General features: G+C 43.8%; 3 protein-coding genes across 4 annotated transcripts in view; 2 read left to right on the top strand and 1 right to left on the bottom strand.

Moving 5' to 3' along the window:
* Positions 1–105: 105 nt before the first annotated feature.
* ssna1 (Sjogren syndrome nuclear autoantigen 1) lies at positions 106–3,151 on the bottom strand. The gene is made up of 3 exons (XM_071349760.1): positions 2,781–3,151; positions 836–1,035; positions 106–393 (listed from the first exon to the last, which is right to left on the bottom strand). The coding sequence occupies exons 1-3, from the start codon at positions 2,830–2,832 to the stop codon at positions 301–303; spliced, it is 345 nt and encodes a 114-aa protein (XP_071205861.1). The 5' UTR covers positions 2,833–3,151; the 3' UTR covers positions 106–300.
* On the top strand, positions 3,131–13,406 carry anapc2 (anaphase promoting complex subunit 2). Its single transcript, XM_071349756.1, has 14 exons — positions 3,131–3,443; positions 3,705–3,963; positions 4,076–4,397; positions 4,646–4,778; positions 5,030–5,249; positions 5,430–5,549; positions 5,721–5,838; positions 9,231–9,409; positions 9,639–9,780; positions 10,062–10,137; positions 11,767–11,970; positions 12,123–12,255; positions 12,373–12,614; positions 12,753–13,406. The coding sequence occupies exons 1-14, from the start codon at positions 3,366–3,368 to the stop codon at positions 12,963–12,965; spliced, it is 2,439 nt and encodes an 812-aa protein (XP_071205857.1). The 5' UTR covers positions 3,131–3,365; the 3' UTR covers positions 12,966–13,406.
* Positions 13,407–13,889: 483 nt separating this feature from the next.
* LOC139543559 (atrial natriuretic peptide receptor 2-like) overlaps positions 13,890–20,924 on the top strand; it is a 57,712-nt gene continuing 50,677 nt past the window's right edge. For both annotated transcript variants that reach the window (XM_071349752.1, XM_071349753.1), the window contains exon 1: positions 13,890–14,882. In XM_071349752.1, coding sequence (XP_071205853.1) covers positions 14,180–14,882 — 703 coding nt within the window. In that variant the 5' untranslated portion in view covers positions 13,890–14,179. The remainder of the gene's footprint in view (positions 14,883–20,924) is intronic.

Raw genomic sequence — 20,924 nt, forward strand, 5'->3', positions numbered from 1 at the left:
GTGTCAGACTAGTCTCCAGCCCTCATGTGAAGGCAGAATCTTCCAAGAGTGTGTGGGTATTTGTTGAAAGACACAGCACTCACAACAAATGGAAGGACTTTTGAGTTGGTTCCATACACGGCAACTGAAGGGAATCTTCAAACTTTATTAAAATAATTCAATTGATATAAAATAAGTACACCAGTAAAGAGCAGAATTAGATATTCAAAACATTTTTACATAAATATATTACAAACAGTTCTAGATAAGATGGTGAGGGGAAGTGCTGGTATCTGGGTGAGAGGGAAGGTAGTTTGGACATCAGTGATCTTTCCCTCTGGGTTCAGTGGCTTTGCCGAGATTTCCCGCTTCCTTCTTTAGTACACTCAGCAGTGTCTGAGAGCTCTCCAGAATCTGAGAATAAGGCATGAATTAAATTAAACACTTGCCTCAGTATGAAATACCATATAGCCCGAGGTAAGTGGGAATGAGATGCAGCATGACAATGTGCTGTGTAACAATTTGATTGGAAGTCTGACTTTGAGCACTCCGTTGTTTTTAATTAACGACACTTACAGGCGTTTGTTTGCTCTGCCATTAAGCTCTTAGTAACACCAAGGGAGTTGAATAATAAGAAAACACGTGGGATGTATGTTGTCTTGAATTACAAGTAATTCCAGGGTTCTTTTGTGAGTCAGAAAATGTCTTGCCCTGTACGTTTGTAGGGTCTTTTTGCAGTCAAATTAACATGAGCGATCTTGTAAAGCTGACATGTCCATTCAGGGTTTTGTGAGACTAAACTTGCGTTGAAAAACCTAAACATAAGAAAAATAAACCCCCTGAACCCTGGCCTGACCTTCATATAGGCAGCCTCAGTCTCAGCGATGGTGCGGTCAAAGTCAGCGCGGGCGGTGAGTCGTCTGGCCAAGCTCTCATTGACGCGGCTTAGCTTCTCAGTGAGGACACGAATGTCGTGTTGTAGACGACCCTTCTCCTCCTCCTCCAGCTGTATCTGACGGTTCAACTCATCCCTCTTAGAGCACAGCTCCTCGATACCTGGGGAGAAGGAAACAATGGCTGTTTAGGAGATGGAGCGTAAATGTACAATTAATGTGGATACGACCATGGTATTCAGTTCAATTCATGTGTATGTGACTGTTTTTACAGTGTAGCTGTAGCCTAAATCAATTACTTATAATTATGAATGCTTAGCATCAAATATAGCCTGGGCCTACATTCCTAGTCCCAACAGCATGTGAATAGTAACAAATCAGGGTATTTTAAAGAGAAAACAACCTAGAGGCCTATAATCTATCCTTCTAAATATGTGTCAGACTTCCTGTGCACAATGTAAGAGGGATAACAGGGAGGGGGAGGTCTAAACTGAGGTCCCCCTCACTCAGCACCCCTTTCCTGTTGAATCAGCCCATTCCAGCCTGTGATGGATGAAAGTGTGTGAGACGGAGTCAATCATACATTAATGAAATCCCACTGCCAGAGGTCACATCTAATTCCATAGCTACGGACTAAGATCTTTCACAGTATAAAGATAGGCATTAGTTGCATCAACACTCCATCGAATCAGCTCCATAATACTAGCCTATATTTTCAAAGCCAGCCATTATGATTCAAAACTGCTGACATAAAATCTATCAAAACTATAATGAGTGGGTTGAGAATCAAGGGTTCAATTAATCTTACTGACAATTCCAATGAAAATAGTCTTATGAAGCAGAACACCAGGGCTAAACTAGACTCGAGATGTCTGCAAGTCTAGATCACATTCCTCTGACATTACCAGTCATGTTAGTCAGATTATGGGCATCTATACATGACTCTGAAACAGTTACTCAGAGTTGGATGCATTTAAATTCTACACAAGCAGAATGCCATGTCTTGATTTAAACTAAGTGTCAGGGGTTTGATGGCTGTGCTAAAGCAAGGTCAGTTATAGTCTGGATATTTCCGATGGGTCTGCTGTAGTCTGGAATAGCTGCAGACAGTATCTGCAGTACAAACACACACCTTCTACTTGGATACCAATATTCTTGTAACAGTTCTATCCCCTCCCACTAACCACACACTGGGTGTCACAAGTGTGTAATTAACTAAATGAAGGCTTAAAGAAATAAATTAATACAAAAGTATTTCAAACTAAACATATTTCCTTGACAAGTCAAACAGGTAAACTCCCGCACAGACTGGGTCCAAGTCTAGCGTCTCTTGCCTATAAAATACAGACTAAGGAATAACATGATTCTGCCTTCTTTAATCCCCCTCCCTACCCTTTCAACAACTCAGTTGACTAAATCACACTTACTCTTGTGTAGTGATATAGGAAAAAAAGAACAACTGTCTGCACATGCACCTAGGGAAATAATGATTTTCTATGGGGAGAAAAGGAAACCGCATTAAAGACAGAGCCTAGAAACAGGCTGCATCAAAGCATGGGATAGAAGTAGCGTACTCTTTCAAGGTTAACTAACCAGATTCACAGTCACACGTCCCTAATTAGCTGTAGTTGTCCAAAAGGAGGAGCTGAAATATGATACATTCAGTAAATCTTTGTCCCTGAAGGGCCTAAGTACAGCATAAAAATACAGATATTTCCACAACGGACCCAAACAAGTGAAAACAAGAAGCTAGCTAGCTAACATATTGACATAGCTAGATAGAAACTAGCTAACAGTTAACTAAAGCAACGTAGTATTTTATAAACCGGATTTGGTGTCTATGTCAAAACACTAAGTTAACTGACAAATTATTTAACGACAAATATACAAAATGCCACATTCACTTACACTTGACAAGCTCATTGTTGTAGGTTTGTAGCGCTGCTCCTTGTTGGGTCATGATGTTGTAGATTATACTTACTTTTCCAGCTCTTCAGGGCCCTTCCCGGCGCGCACAGCCAGAGTACTATCTACGTTAGTTAGCGACTCAATGATAACTTTGCAGTTTGAAGCCAAGTATTGCTACAGATAACTCTCGCTAGGTCTAACTAGTTGGCAAACTGGCTCATTTGTGCAAAGATTTAGGCAGTCGATATGGACTTCTCGACAACGACTCTGTCCTTCACTAGCTTCAAAATCCCTCCATTTAGCTAGTTTCCAAGACAACTAGCTAACAAACTGTCACATACACTTCCGCCACACTTTTATGACTTCCGCAACCACACATACGTCACTATTATGCGCCACAGGTTTAGCAAGAGCGCGATAACTTCAATCAAATGGCATCTATATTTACATTTTAGATACATATTACTATTTCTTATAAGCCATGCTACGTACATCTTATTAATATGGGTGAGTGATATAACACAGACGATAACTTTGTAAGTACACAATCGAGTGGTTCTCGCTGAGTAATTTGGTCCAACCGGGATGATGGACTCTACTGAGATGTTATTCTCAGTACCACAGGGGCTATCTTCTGCTTGGGACACCGTAACTGCAGCTCTGGTGAGTAGATGGACCTAACTTGCCTACGGTAGTACCTTGTGTTGTTGATATAGCCTGCTTGCCTTTTATGTGAGAATTAAATAAGATCAATTGTACCGCTGTGGTTGACTGCTGGACATGTAACGTTAGATAGCTAACGTTAACAGATACACATGCCAGGCATTAGCTAACTAGCTAAGACCAATGTTGACCTATCAATGTACATACACACCATAGACCGTATCTGTTTATAAGAACATAAACAATTTCCTCTGTCTGTAGGTGTCTCCAGTATCCAATGACATCACCATGTCTGATGAGTCTCTCTCTGAGGGGCTTAGCCTGCTGTGCTCTAACAGCCTGGGACAGTTTCTGGAGGGATGGCTAATGGAGACCCTGCAGGTGCGTCTTACTACTGCTATTGCCCCTGAGTTTTGGGCTGGAATGAAGCAACCAGAGAATGAGCTGGAGGAGAAGGACAGGGCCAGGATCCTACTCATGGCCTTCCGTACCCTTTTGGACAGACTGCAACCTTTCCTAGGTGGGTTCAAACATTCAAGTTACAGTTAAATGCACCCTTAATAATGCTAGAATTTTGACTGAACAGAATCTTGTCAAATGTGTAAAAATGTGCTCCATGTCCCTTTCCCCAGGAGGGTTGGAGAGGCTGGGTACCTGGCAGGACGAGGGCCGGGGTGGTCTGTGTGGCCCTGGTGCCAGGGGTCTCCGTGAGAGGGCCTTCTCCGTCATCAGGGCCATTCTGCTGTTCTCCCCCTCGGCTGTGCTCCAGGAGAGAATACTGGAGTTCTACAGTAGGACTTTCTCTGTGCACATGACCCAGGAGGGGGAGGCAGGGGAGGCTGAGGAGGGGGGCGGGGGACCTGAGGGGGGGGTCTGTCAGGGCTGCACTGTCCCCACTCAGCGATGCTGGTGTCAGCAAGCCCTGGAGCAGCTGCAAGAGCTCAGCCAAGTACTGTGAGTGAATGGAGGGGTGCTGTGTCACTGTCTGCTCTGTTTTCTAGACCCTAATTGTGGTACTGCTTAATGTCTTACATTCAAATATGACAACAACAACAACAACATCACAAATGTCTTAGATCAGGGTTCACTTCCTTAACCATTGTCTACATCTCTACCTTTGTGTGCCTGCTGTGTTTAAAATGTCTCTTGTGCAGTTGTCTCTTCCTACAAATCTGCTAAAGTGTGATTGTCCCGCTCCCCAGGTCCAGGTTGCAGCTATTGGAGCGGGTCAGCTCAGAGGCGGTGACGTCCATCTTACACAAACTGATAGAGCAGCGGATGGAGCAGCACTGCAGGGGGGAGTACGAGAGCTCTTTTCTCTTCGACTTTCAGGAGGTACAGTAGACCAAAGAGCCTGTCTATGGGAGGACCACCTCACAGAATAAAGTGGCATGACCTATCAACAAGTTTGACTTTTCCAGCTTGCCTTACTCAACAGAATAGGTCGCTGACCAAATAAAATTTGTTTTTCAAACAATTTACTACACCAAGTCCAAATCTCAGAAATGTGATAATTTATCTGTTTTACTTATTATCTTACTTAAAAACGTTCTCTCAAAATCCTCTTTGATTCTCTCTTTCTCCAGTGGCTAGAGCTGGTGTTGGGCTGGTTGAGCAGGGTGTTTGCCAGTGATGTGGGTGGAGTCAGTGGACTGGGCACGGTGCCCAACGGCACAGGCAGCGGGACTGGGGTGGTGGGCCAGCCAGCCAACGCCGTGCTGCAGCGCTGGAGGTGTCACATGCACCAGTTCTTCTGCAGGATCTACGTCAACATGAGGATCGAGGAGCTCTTCAGCATCATCAGAGGTGAGGGGTTAGGGAACAGAGAGAGGAGATAGGGAGGTGGTGAATAATAAGAGAAAGCAGTCAGTGTTGGGCACTTGATGGCATAGGGAAGAGATTTGGTGGGAAGGAGATACAGAGAGGGCGGAGAGTTGTGGTTATTTCTTCTCCCTCACATGCTGTGGTTTGTTCTGTCCCTGTCAGATTTTCCTGAGTCAAAGCCTGCCATCGATGACCTCAAGTTCTGCCTGGAGAGAACCAATCAGAGGCAGCAGCTCCTTACGTCCCTTAAGACAGCCTTTGACACCCGTCTGCTTCACCCAGGTCAGTGAACCGATGGCGGATTACAAACAATGACTGGTGTTTGCTGTTTATTTTGTCTGTTACACATTTAAAGCAGTGAAGACTAAGTGTTGTTTGCAAACATAATGTTAGAGAAGAAACTAGACTTGTGTATATGAATCCCATCCCAACAACATTCCTCTTCCCCTCTAGGAGTCCATACCTCTGACATCATCACTGTGTACATCTCAGCTATAAAGGCCCTACGGGAGCTGGACCCGTCCATGGTCATCCTGCAGGTTGCGTGCCAACCAATCCGCAAGTACCTCAGGTGGGTACACATGTATTATTGTAATCTGTATTTACACTGAAGAAAAATATAAACGCAGCATGCAACAATTTCAAAGTTCATATAAGGAAATAAGTCAATTGGGAAAAAATCATCAGGCCCTAATCTATGGATTTTACATGACTGGGAATACAGATATGCATCTGTTGGTCACATATACCTTTTTTTTTTAAAGTCAGGGGCGTGGATCAGAAAACAAGTCAGTATCTGGTGTGACCACCATGAGTTTCATGCAGCGCGACACATCTTCTTTGCATAGAGTTGATCAGGCTATTGATTGTGGCCTGTGGAATGTTGTCCCACTCATCTTCAATGGCTGTGCGAAGTTGCTGGATATTGACTGGAACTGGAACACGATGTCATACACGTTGATCCAGAGCATCCCAAACATGCTCAATGGGTGACATGTCTGGTGAGTATGCAGGTCATGGAAGAACTGGGGACATTTACAGCTTCCAGCAATTGTGTACAGATCCTTGTGACATGGGGGCGTACATTATCATGCTGAAATATGAGGTGATGGTGGTGGATGAATGGCACGACAATGGGCCTCGATCTCATCACGGTATCTCTGTGCATTAAAATTGCCATCTGTGCCTGCCCATACCATAACCCCACCGCCAACCATGGGGCACTGTGTTCATAACGTTGACATCAGCAAACCGTCGCCCACACGGCGCTATACGCGCAGTCTGCCATCTGCCCAGTACAGTTGAGACCAGGATTCATCCGTGAAGAGCACACTTCTCCAGCGTGACAGTGGCCATCAAAGGTGAGCATTTTCCCGCTAAAGTCAGTTACGACGCAGAACTGCAGTCAGGTCAAGACCCTGGTGAGGACGATGACCATGCTGATGAGCTTTCCTGAGACAGTTTCTGATAGTTTATGCAGAAATATTTCACCGGTGGCTGGTCTCAGACGATCCTGCAGGTGAAGAAGACGGATGTGGAGGTCCTGGGCTGGCGTGGTTACACATGGTCTGCGGTTGTGAGGCCGGTTGGACATCCTGCCAAATTCTCTAAAACGACGTTGGAGGCAGTTTATGCCAGAGACATTGACATTCAGTTCTCTGGCAACAGCTCTGGTGGACATACCTGCAGTCAGCATGCCAATTGCACGCTCCCTCAAAACAAAACAATATCTGTGTTATTTTGTGTTATGACAAAACTGCACATTTTAGAGTGGCCTTTTATTGTCCCCAGCATAAGATGCACCTGTGTAATGATCATGCTGTTTAATCAGCTTCTTGATATGCCACACCTGTCAGGTGGATGGATTATCTTGGCAAAGGAGAAATGCTCAATAACAGGAATGTAAACAAATTTCTATACAACATTTGAGAGAAATATGCTTTTTGTGCGTATGGAAAATTTTGGGGATCTTTTATTTCAGCTCATGAAATATTGGACCAACGCTTTACATGTTGCATTGTGAGGCAAATGTTAGAGAATATTGCTCTCTACTGGAACAAACAGGACCCTGAACAACTTCAACCCTCAAGCAATAGACTGCTAAATAGTTAGCCCGGGTAGCTATTGGTTAACTATTTAACTATCTGCATTGACCCTTTTTGCACTAACTCTTTTGACTCGTCACATACACTGCTGCTATTGTTTATGATTTATTCTGTTGCCTAGTCACTTTATCCCTACCTATATGTACATACACTACATGACCAAAAGAATGTGGACACCTGCTTGTCGAACATCTCATTCAAAAATCATGGGCATTAATATGGAGTTGGTCCCCTCTTTGCTGCTATAACATCCTCCACTCTTCTTTCCACTAGATATTGGAACATTTCCATGGGGACTTGCTTCCATTCAGCCATGAGCATTAGTGAGGTCGGTCACTGATGTTGGGAGATTAGGCCTGGCTCTTAGTCGACATTCCAATTAATCCCAAAGGTGTTTGATGGGGTTGAGGTTAGGGCTCTGTGCAGGCCAGTCAAGTTCTTCCACACCGATCTTGACAAACCATTTCTGTATGGACCTCGCTTTGTGCATGGGGGCATTGTCATGCTGAAACAGGAAAGGGCCTTCCATAAACTGTTCCCACAAAGTTAGAAGCACAGAATTGTTGAGAATGTAATTGCATGCTGTAGTGTTACGATTTCCCTTCACTGGATCTAAGGGGTCTAGTCTGAACCATGAAAAACAGCCACAGACCATTATTCCCCCTCCACCAAACGTTACAGTTGGCACTATGCATTTGGGCATGTAGCGTTCTCCTGGCATCCGCCAAACCCAGATTCGTCTGCCGGGACAGCCAGATGGTGAAGCGTGATTCGTCACTCCAGAGAACACGTTTCCACAGCTCCAGAGTCCAATGGCAGTGAGCTTTACACCACTCCAGCCGACGCTTAGCATTGCACATGGTGATCTTAGGCTTTTGTGCGGCTGCTCGGCACTGGAAGCCCATTTCATGAAGCTCCGGACAAACAGTTCTTGTGCTGACGTTGCTTCCAGAGGCAGTTTGGAACTCGGTAGTGAGTGTTCCAACGGACGATTTTTACACGCTACGCGCTTCAGCACTTGGCGGTCCAGTTCTGTGAGCTTGTGCGGCTTACTCCTAGACATTTTCCACTTCACAATAACAGCACAGTTGACCAGGGCAGAAATTTTACGAACTGACTTGTTGGAAAAGTGGTATCCTATGACGGTTCCACATTGAAAGTCACTGAGCTCTTCAGTAAGGCATACATACTGCCAATGTTTAACTATGGAGATTGCATGGCTGTGTGCTCGATTTTATACACCTGTCAGCAATGGGTGTGGCTGAAATGGGGCTCCCGAGTGAGGCAGCTGTCTAAGGCACTGCATCTCAGTGCTAGAAGCGTCACTACAGACCCTGGTTCGATCCTGGGCTGTATCACAACCGACCGTGATCGGGAGTCCCATAGGGTGGCACACAATTGTCCCAGCGTTGTCTGGGTTAGGGGAGGGTTTGGCCGGTGTAGGTCGTCATTATAAAATAAGAATTTGTTCTTAACCTTCTTGCCTAGTTAAATAAAGTTAAAAAGTACCAATAGCCGAATCCACTAATTTGAAGGGGTGTCCACAAATGTTTGTATATTTGGTGTGTCTACCTCAATTACCTCGTACCCACTGCACATCGACTCGGTACTGGTACCCCGTGTATATAGCCAAGTAATTGTTACTCATTGTGTATCTATTCCTTGTGTTATTATTTTATTTCTCTATATTCTATATTCAATTTTTTATTGTTGGAAAGGGCCCATAAGTTAGCATTTCACTGTTAGTCTACACGTTGTGTGCGAATTATGTGACAGATATTTTATTTGTTACTTTACTGATTTGATTCCCATAGCATGTTGCTGTGATGTTGACGTAACGTTTGTGTGCCGCTGCTAGGACGCGGGAGGATACAGTGCGTCAGATAGTGGCCAGCCTTACTGGAGATGCGGAGGGCTGCAGTGACCTGGCCAATGAGTTGTCCCGTGCCGACCCCGTGACCCTGGAGACCCAGGACAGTGAGGACGAGGGCAGCGACCCAGAGGAATGGACCCCAGACCCTAAAGATGCTGTGACAGGTCGAACCCTCTGTGTACCCACCTTACACACACTGCATTCTTTTACTCTGTGAACTCCAATTATCCATTGGAGATGTATTGTATATGATTATCACTATCAGGTTGTCATCACACTAGACAAACTGTCAGTTTCCTGTTTCTGCTGTATTGAACTAGAATTGCTCCGAAAGAACACCTCTCCAACACATCTCTTTCACGAAATGCAAAATCATCTTCCTTCTTCTCTCAGACAAGACAGGGTCTAAGCGACGTTCGTCTGACATCATCACTCTTCTGGTCAGCATATATGGCAGTAAAGAGATTTTCATAGATGAGTACAGAACTGTCCTGGCAGACAGGCTGCTCCACCAGTTCAACTACAATACAGCCAGGTATGCAACACTCATGTACAGTAGCTAGTACCTGCACTCCAAAGGCATGTATCCCATTGCTATACTGTACATTACTCACTTCACTCCTTTACTGCACACCATGAAATCCTACTACTCAGCATCCATCTACACACTTGAGACACTTTGGAGTCACTATTATTACGCAGATATACTGGTGTTGGTAGTCTTGTTGATTATAATGTATTCTCTGTCTGGTCATTTTGGGTGAGTGAAATCGTTCCATATTTGTTCTATAAGTCACTTTTCTCATGTGCCTCCAGGGAGATTCGTAATGTGGAGTTGCTCAAACTGAGATTCGGAGAGTCCCATATGCACTACTGCGAGGTGATGCTGAAGGTGAAGTACTGTACATACACTACTCTGTGTCTCCTTAAGTTCCCATTCATACCAGCGTGAGCTTTGACATCATGACTCCCTAGCTGTGTCACAACTGATCACCATCAGAGTATGTGAGCGGAGTTGAGCGGTGGGAAATCATGCTCATTGCTCATGGAGCCGTGCTTGCGCACCACTCCGGTGCTCCACGTCCTTTCAAACCGCTCTGCTAAAAATCACTCCTCGCTCACTGGGAAAAAAACTGCCGCTCCATTCATTAAAGTCACAATTTAACCAACACTCATCTATTTTTGTGACTACTGGGTCACGGGGTCATTTGGTTTTGAACTATTCAAACCAAACCATATGATTTGAATGAAAAGTATTTTTAAAAACAACAGGAAAAGGTGACTGTAAGAAGCGCTCATAATTTTATATAGGCTACATGTCATATTAACCAGCTTATAAACATTCTAAATAAGTCAGGAGCCAGACAGTGTAAGATGGAACAAAAATGTGTTATCTAGGCTATATTATTTCAATTATTTCAAGGCTATAGCCTACAAAGAAATACATGGTAAAGCATTTGCGAGTGCAACACACTAGGCTGGTAGGGAGTCGGGGACATTAAGTGCTCAGCGTTTAAACAACATTTCGTTGTATTAAATCATTGTAGTCTATAAATTGCGCATATAGGCGGTGACTTAAAATTAAATACAAATTAAATGAAAAATGCCTTATTAGGCTCAGTCTACAGTGCCTAATTTTTCGAAACATGAGCTTGGCCAGAGTCTGTGACTTCAGACTCATGCGATGGTGCCTGGAGAGAAGGCCAGCAGTGGAGAATATCCTCTCCACACTTGCAGAGCCACTGGGGATGCTAAACACCCTTTGGGCCAGGCTGGGCAGGGTGCATAGTTGTTTTTTTTTTTTTTCTACAGGTAAGCCTAAAGGATTTTAGGTAAAATAACCCTATCATAATGGAAAATGGAAAACTGCCAGGCTTTTTGGTGCCAAATCAATTATGGCCTATTGTATAGATAAATGAACGAATACTGAACAAAACTTTTAAGAGATCTGATTTTTTTTGTTTATAAATACTTTGCTACAATGACACACTTAGCTAGCTACCAACCTCATTCCTTTCTGTTAGCATGTGCATGTAGTAAGTACACCATCATGCTTTCGGGAATACATGTCTTTTCAGATTCCACAATTATTATTTAGTTGTGGAGACTACATCACTGCACTCCCTCTCTTGCTCTTAGTCCTCCTGTTTTATCAGTTTGTTTATGAAAATATTTAGCAAACTGGATGACAGTAGCTAAATCAAGGGAATATAGCAGTACACAAGTGGACTACAAATGCATGCTGGTCCGGGCATGGCCTGAGCTCGTGAAGTGAGTGCTACTGGAGGCTCCAGCCTTGGGGAATCTCGCTCCACCTCCAGTCAAATTGGACACGCTGCGCTCCGCTCACATACTCTAATCACCACTGATCAAAGCAGTATCTTTAAAAATACATGCAGTCCCATCTATCATAGGATAAAAGCTGAGGACACAGGACAGTACAGTATGAGGAAAAGAGGCCATTAGAGCACTTTAGGACAGAGCCTCACTCTCTTCTCCTCTCTTCCCTCTCTCTCTCCAGGACGTGGCTGACTCACGAAGGATCAACACCAACATCCGTGAGGAGGAGTCCAGGCTGGCTGAGGAGGAGCAGCCCCCTCTGTCCCTGTCAGCCATGATCCTGTCCTCTGAGTTCTGGCCCACACTGAAGGAGGAGAAGATGGAGCTCCCGCCCCTGGCCTCCCAAGCCATGGAGGCCTACACACACCGCTACGAGAAACTCAAGGTACTTGATGATGGAGCCGTAGCCTGGGTGCCAGTCTGTTTCTTCTTTAGTCAAGTCTTTATAAACAGACTGGCAGCCAGGCCAACTGAGAATGAATAGGGACATTCTATTTAAAAATGTCATTCCATACTTCAAACGCTCTCCCTCCCCAGGCGATGAGGACCCTGAGCTGGAAGCCTCATCTGGGCTTAGTGACCCTGGATGTGGAGCTGGAGGACAGGACTCTGACTAACCTGACTGTGTCCCCCATCCACGCTGCCATCATCCTGCACTTCCAAGACAAAAGTTAGTACTATGGCCATCACAGGCTGCCTTATGTACAACTTATCAATGCATACAAACATTGTACAAGTAACTAAGATTTACCTTTACCATCGCTCTCTCTGTCTATGTGTCCTGAAGGCTCGTGGACTCTGGAGGATCTGAGTGGGGTCCTGGGCGTGCCCCAGGAAATGGTGAGGAGGAAGTTGGCTCTGTGGCAGCAGCAGGGGGTCCTAAAGGAGGAGGCTGGGGGGCGCTACTCTGTCCTGGAAACAGGCTCGTCCCGGGAGAGACCTGAGAGAGGGGTGATGCTGATTGACAGTGACGAGGAGGGAGACTCCAATACCACCACTCAGTCAGAGCAGAGGGAGGAGAAACTACAGGTGCATTGCGCACACACACACACACACACACACACATTGGAGGCATGGAATTCAAATACAAATCTCCTGTCAAATACAAATCAAGCTAGCCCTAACAGCAGTGTTCTCTCTCCCCTGTGTGCGTGGTTGTTGATACAGTTGTTCTGGGCCTACATCCAGGCCATGCTGACCAACCTGGAGACCATGACCCTAGAGCGCATCCACTCCATGCTCAGGATGTTCGTTGCCACGGGACCAATTGTCACAGAGATGGACGTGAACGAGCTGCAGGCCTTCCTGCAGAGGAAAGTGCGAGACCATCAGCTCATCGTGTCCGCAGGCGTCTACAGACTGCCCAAGTCCACCAACTGAGGATGGGGAGAAGAGAGGAGAAAAGAGGAGGTTCAACTGAAAAGTGGAAATATCTGATTAGTTTCTGAAATGTACATGATGCAGCATTGCAGTTGGAGACTCCAGTTTCACAGATTAACCTTTTCAGAAATAGGTTTCGAAGGCAACTGAAAATGCCAAGCATCGTGCTGAATTACTATGTCTTACAATAATAATGGCTATAAGGAGCATGAACCTCTCATTCTGTCTTTATTGTTGACCATCCAGGTTGCTTGACTTTGTTATGAGTTTTGGAGGACTCAAAATCATACTTTCAATGTGTTTCAGCACCCATTGTGTTTTGATGCTTTTAAAACAAAGTTGCACATTGAATTGACACGTGGTTGGACTTTGTGTAATTTGAAGTTCCCCTTTTGATAACATGACAATTGTCTGAGGTAATAAAAATACATGAATATGTAATATGATTGTATTTGTCTTAAAGATTATTGTAGCGCTCGCCGAAATGAAGCCTTGTGAGGAACTCCTGACCTCTAGTGGATCATTGTGGAATCTCAGATTTGTGTAAATCAAATTCAGCGTCTCAGTTTGGAATGTGTACTGCATGCTTGTATTTTTGTTTATTCAACTCTCACGGAGTTTAACACAAGGCTTGCAACTGCTGAAATTGTGTCTTCCAGATTATTGTCAATATTTAACTGATCGTCTCTTGACCTGGTCATAGAGATCTACACGGTGTGCAGGTTTTTGTTCTAGCCCAGCAGGAACACCTGATTCAAGGGTAGTTGAATCAGTTATGCTATGGCTGAGCAAAAGCTTGCACACCCTGTGGGTCTCCAAGGACCAGGACGGAAGAACAGTGACAGCAGGCAGGGGGCGCCTCTTCCTAGTCTTTCTCAGACCTGTGATATGACGTGTGGGGGGCTGCACTGAATGTTTCTGTGATTTAAGTTCCAGTCATTTGGATGGATGTTATCACACTCGGAGGGGCGTGTTAAGGAACATCAGTCCGAGAAATGCGCTGAAGTGAACAACGCACAGAATCACTGCTGGATAACCATTAGAGCAACGTTAAAGATGATACATGACACATGGATTACCTAAACATTTCTTCTATTGACTGAAGTTGCATTTCAATAGAGAGCCATATGGTTAGGTTTCAGGACAGTAAGGCGTCTTACTAGAACACACGAGGTCCGTTTTCTTGGATTTATTTTATACTACAAATTAAAGCAATGGGATCTAAAACGGATCTTGGATACTGTTTCTTTGTGGCATTCACATACTCTCTCATATCCAGGTGTCGAACGAATATGGGAAATAATATAACAGTTGCGGTGATGCTTCCCGACAATTACCACAAGTATCCCTGGGCTTTGCCTCGGGTTTTCCCAGCAATTATTATGGCGAACGAGAATCTCCAGAAGAAGCACGGAGTTCTCCAAGACCACTCAATTCAACTCTTGAATTTCAGCACGGAGGATTCAACCGGTGTCTGCGCAGAAAATAGGGCACAGATTATAGCCGTGGATACCAAACTTTATAATAAACCAGATGCTTTCTTTGGACCTGGTTGCGTGTATTCAGTGGCCTCCGTTGGAAGATTTGCATCTCATTGGAAACTCCCATTGATAACTGCGGGAGGAACAGCATATGGGTTTGTTAACGGGGATGAGTACAAAACGATTGTGCGCACCGGACCCTCGACTACAAAATTGGGAGAATTTGCTAGTATTATTCACGCGCAGTTTAATTGGACCTCTCGTGCCATTCTGATTTTTCACGATGTGAAAAAAGATGACCGACCTCACTACTTCCTCTCTGAAGGAATTTACATAATTTTGAAAGCGGAAAATGTCACAGTTGATGCCTTGCCATATCAAGACTCGCCAAGCTATTATAAAGAAATCATTACTTTCATGAAAGACCACGGGAGAAGTAAGTCTATAAATTGGCTATTTCCACATATGCAATATGAAATGTAGATGTTACATTATAAGATAGCCTAAAAATGTGGAACATTGGCTTGATAGTAGGCTAATATGATTTTTGGGCTTACGTTTTTAATTTATGAGTAGCCAGTGTTGGTCATATACACTGAGTGTACAAAACATTAGGAACACTTCCTAATATTGAGTTCACCCCATTTTGCCCTCAATTCGTCGGGTCATGGACTCTACAAGGTGTCGAAAGCGTTCCACAGGGATGCTGGCCCATGTTGACTCCAATGCTTCCCACAGCTGTGTCAAGTTGGCTGGATGTCCTTTGGGTGGTTGATATACACGGGAAACCGTTGAGCGTGATAAACCCAACAGCGATGCCGTTCTTGACACACTCAAACCGGTGCGCCTGGCACCTACTACCATACCCCGTTCAATATTTTGTCTTGCCCATTTACTCTGTGCTGGCACACATACACAATCCATATCTCAATTTTCTCAAGGCTTAAAAATCCTTATTTAACTTGTCTCGTCCCCTTCATCTATCTACACTGATTGAAGTGAATTTAACAAGTGAAATCAATAAGAGATCATTGCTTTCACATGGATTCACCTGGTCAGTCTATGCCATGAAAGAGCAGATGTTCCTAATGTTTTGTACACTCAGTGTTAGTCAAAGCATATTCTTACATAGGCCTACAGTGGATTTAAACCTGTTCTTGGAATATTTATTTAATATAATAAAAACATATTTAGTAAGCCTACCTATTTTATTTATTTATTTAGATTTTATTTATTCAGGAGAGCCCCAATTGAGACCAGGGTCTCATTCACAATGGTGCCCTGAGAACAAACCACTCACAACATAAATCAATAAAACTGTTAAAAATAAACTAGAAGATACAGCAGATAGACACACCACATCTCAACAACACAAATAAACCACCACAATCAACCAAAACACTTGTAAACCTAAGTGAATTAACTCCTCATCAGCATTCTAAACAGCCCTATTGGCACCAGGGATTCAAGATGTAATGAGGTATTAAAAGTAAAGGCTGATTTGCCTGGGTTGGTAGAGACACGAGGGACCTCAAGAGTTCACCAACCCTGTGAGCGGGTTTGGTGGTCCTTATTTCTGTACTTTAACAGATAAGTGAGATGTGTTGAAAGCTTGTGAAGAAGAGCTCTGTAAACAAAAAGGGAGAAGTGAAGTGATGAACAGTATAGAATGCACTTCTAACCCAGTATGTGACTTACCAGACCACCATTTATTGCTGTGAACCACCTGTGTAATCACTGAAAGTGTGTTTGTGTGTGAGAGAGAGATTATGTGCCTGCACGCATAGATTTTCTTTCTTTTTTTCTTGTTCAATAGGTCTTTCATACATGTTATTTACAGCATCTATCCCAATTAAGTAGACGGGCATTTTCAGCTGAAACTTAAAAAAGGATTGTAAATATTCAGTTTTACCTGTAATAAGGCTAAGGCATTATTATTGTTCATTAATTAGCCTACAATGGCCCAATGTTCATTTCCAATGTCATGCCGTGTTGACTCACACCAGCTTGTTTTCCAGCTCATTCTATTTACAGTTCACCGTTATGTACTTGATGTAGCCTATTGCTTATCTCAAAACAATTAGAAATACATTCTTATCATTACACAAATAGTGTTGATTGTTTACCTAGTGTAAAATCGTAGTGACACACAGCTGTTGTAACATTGTTTCCATGGTAATCCCCACTGTAGAATATGTTATTACATGTTTATTACAACTGGAATGTTGTCATAACATTTTATGAACTCCAAATCTATTTTAGAAATGGTTCATTAATCCTCACTACTTGTAATCGGCTGAGAAAGCATATAAACAGAGACTCTGCCAAGTCGTAACACACACACCACTCTACATTATAAATCAAATCAAATGTATTTATATAGCCCTTCGTACATCAGCTGATATCTCAAAGTGCTGTACAGAAACCCTGCCTAAAATCCCAAACAGCAAGCAATGCAGGTGTAGAAGCACGGTGGCTAGGAAAAACTCCCTAGAAAGGCCAAAACCTAGGAAGAAACCTAGAGAAGAACCAGGCTATGAGGGGTGGCCAGTCCTCTTCTGGCTGTGCCGGGTGGAGAATATAACAGAACATGGCCAAGATGTTCAAATGTTCATAAATGACCAGCATGGTCAAATAATAATAATCACAGTAGTTGTCGAGGGTGCAGCAAGTCAGCACCTCAGGAGTAAATGTCAGTTGGCTTTTCATAGCCGATCATTAAGAGTATCTCTACCGCTCCTGCGGTCTCTAGAGAGTTGAAATCAGCAGGTCTGGGACAGGTAGCACGTCCGGTGAACAGGTCAGGGTTCCATAGCCGCAGGCAGAACAGTTGAAACTGGAGCAGCAGCACGGCCAGGTGGACTGGGGACAGCAAGGAGTCATCATGCAAGGTAGTCCTGAGGCATGGTCCTAGGGCTCAGGTCCTCCGAGAGAGAGAAAGAAAGAGAAAAAGAGAGAATTAGAGAGAGCATACTTAAATTCACACAGGACACCGGATAAGACAGGAGAAGTACTCCAGATATAACAAACTGACCCTAGCCCCCCGACACATAAACTACTGCAGCATAAATACTGGAGGCTGAGACAGGAGGGGTCAGGAGACACTGTGGCCCCATCCGATGATACCCCCGGACAGGGTCAAACAGGAAGGATATAACCCCACCCACTTTGCCAAAGCACAGCCCCCACACCACTAGAGGGATATCTTCAACCACCAACTTACCATCCTGAGACAAGGCCGAGTATAGCCCACAAAGATCTCCGCCACGGCACAACCCCAGGGGGGGCGCCAACCCAGACAGGAAGATCACGTCAGTGACTCAACCCACTCAAGTGACGCACCCCTCCTAGGGACGGCATGAAAGAGCACCAGTAAACCAGTGACTCAGCCCCTGTAATAGGGTTAGAGGCAGAGAATCCCAGTGGAGAGAGGGGAACCGGCCAGGCAGAGACAGCAAGGGTGGTTCGTTGCTCCAGAGCCTTTCCGTTCACCTTCACACTCCTGGGCCAGACTACACTCAATCATATGACCCACTGAAGAGATGAGTCTTCAGTAAAGACTTAAAAGTTGAGACCGAGTCTGTGTCTCTCACATGGGTGAGAGACACAGAAAAATGGAGCTCTATAGGAGAAAGCCCTGCCTCCAGTTGTTTGCTTAGAAATTCTAGGGACAATTAGGAGGCCTGCGTCTTGTGACCGTAGTGTACGTGTAGGTATGTACGGCAGGACCAAATCGGAAAGATAGGTAGGAGCAGTAAAACCTTGAAATCAGCCCTTGCCTTAACAGGAAGCCAGTGTAGGGAGACTAGCACTGGAGTAATATGATCAATTTTGGGGGGTTCTAGTCAGGATTCTAGCAGCCGTATTTAGCACTAACTGAAGTTTATTTAGTGCTTTATCCAGGTAGCCGGAAAGTAGAGCATTGCAGTAGTCTAACATAGAAGTAACAAAAGCATGGATTAATTTTTCTGCATCAAATTTGGACAGAAAGTTTCAGATTTTTGCAATGTTACGTAGATGGAAAAAAGCTGTCCTTGAAACAGTCTTGATATGTTCGTCAAAAGAGAGATCAGGGTCCAGAGTAACGCCGAGGTCCTTCACGGTTTTATTTGAGACGACTTTACAACCATCAAGATTAATTGTCAGATTCAATAGAAGATCTCTTTGTTTCTTGGGACCTAGAACAAGCATCTCTGTTTTGTCCGAGTTTAAAAGTAGAACGTTTTCAGCCATCCACTTCCTTATGTCTGAAACACAGGCTTCTAGTGAGGGCAATTTTGGGGCTTCACCATGTTTCATTGAAATGTACAGCTGTGTGTCATCCGCATAGCAGTGAAAGTTAACATTATGTTTTCGAATGACATCCCCAAGAGGTAAAATATATAGTGAAAACAATAGTGGTCCTAAAACTGAACCTTGAGGAACACCGAAATGTACAGTTGATTTGTCAGAGGACAAACCGTTCACAGAGACAAACTGATATCTTCCCGACAGATAAGATCTAAACCAGGCCAGAACTTGTCCGTGTAGACCAATTTGGGTTTCCAATCTCTCCAAAAGAATGTGGTGATCGATGGTATCAAAGGCAGCACTAAGGTCTAGGAGCACGAGGACAGATGCAGAGCCTCGGTCTGACGCCATTTAAAGGTCATTTACCACCTTCACAAGTGCAGTCTCAGTGCTATGATGGGGTCTAAAACCATCGATATAACATATATATAAGATATAACATATTACATTTACAAATATTATTGTTAGTGATGTAGAGACATTTTGTCTGTAGAGACCCATTAGACCTCTGTCTTAATACAACATGTACTCAGATTTATTGTTTGATGTGGCAAATGATCCATTGTGTTGACACATCTAAGGTTGAAATTGGGTAATTTGTTTGCTACCAGTTATTTGTGAGTATTTGCTCTCTGTTAATCATCAGGAACAGCCAGCTCACAGTTGCCTTATGCAGCTAGACTTTCTTGTTGTTTACCCTTATCAAGACAATTAAGTGGCATCAATGCTTTTTTTGTCTCAGTTGAATAAATATTTCACAAATTCAGACTAAGTATTTTAGGAATTTGTTGCTTTCAAATTCTTCATATTTGTTGGTAACTCAGATTCCATCAAAATTGGATGCTGCATATCAATAACACAAGGGAATGGTGTTAACGATCAAGTCTACTGACATAGTTGCATCAGCTAAACAATCACCTTGGGCCATAGTGTTATACTGCAATATCAAAATATCTATACCGATAGAGGGGAATTGGAGTGTTGAAAGTCCAACAGCGAAACACAAATACTGGCAAGTGATATTGATGTGTGCTTTGGCCCAGAACTGTTCTGTTTGTCTGAACCGTCTGATGCTGTGTGTTGGTTAAGGTTCATCTGGAAGAAGTAAAGGCAATAAACTCTTTCACATCATCTGGGAAGATACTGGCCTTTGGTTTTCTCAATAACCCTGAAACATTACTATAACCACAAAATGATACTCTTGGCTCACTGTTTTCATCCATAGTTATTGTCAGGGTACTGATTAGAAATCAGTGGATGAGAAGAACATTATAGACTAGAGTGACTCAGCACTAACCAGCAGAGCACAGAATACAGATACGACTGTGTTGTCAATGAGTGATGCATGTAAATGACTGGGTTTATTCGCTTTTAAAGCACTTGAAAAAACTTTTCCAGCAGTAACATTAACAAATTGTGCAATAAACACTGCATATGGTACTTAACTGCTGTCATATCAGGAAAATCATTTTGAAAGCTGCCAAACCTCTTAGCTGAATTATGGGCCCGCCATGGTGAGCTTGGGGTCACGGAAGCTAATGGTTTTGGCATGGCTTGTCCAAGCTTGGAGTTCTGGCTTGACATTCCATTCACATTCATCCCTCTGAGATCACCAACATATAACCACTGGGTTGTCAACCTTTACCTCAACTGTGTGGTCTCTCATTTTGGTCGACGTCTTGACAGTACTGTATAGCGTTGAGTGTTGATTGTTTTTAAGCCAGTTGTTGTCAGGTACAGATTTGTAATGTAAATTGATTCACTCCGACACAGTCCCTCTGATTTTGTGTTCTGAATCTGATGGGAAAACCCTTTGAAGTCTAATTATTAGCCTCCTATCAGATTTGTTCATGAAAAAAGAGAAATGGTAGAAACATGTAATATCTCCCCCAAAAACATTTACCTGCCTCAAATAAACAAACCTAAACAACCAGACTGAACATGAGGCCAATTATGTTTTCAAAGTCTCACCAGGTTACCTGTGGAGAAAGCTCACACCGTGATCATTTTCAGACCACTAAAAAGCACACATACACTTGAGCTCCCAAGTGGCACAGCGGTCTAAGGCTGTGCATCTCTGTGCTAGAGTACACTACAGACACCCTGGTTCAAATCCAGGCTCTATTATAACTGGCTGTGATTGGGAGTCCCATACGGCGGTGCACAATTGGCCCAGCGTCGCCGGTGT

Source organism: Salvelinus alpinus, chromosome 18 (genome assembly GCF_045679555.1).
Source record: "Salvelinus alpinus chromosome 18, SLU_Salpinus.1, whole genome shotgun sequence".
Classification (NCBI taxonomy): domain Eukaryota; kingdom Metazoa; phylum Chordata; class Actinopteri; order Salmoniformes; family Salmonidae; genus Salvelinus; species Salvelinus alpinus.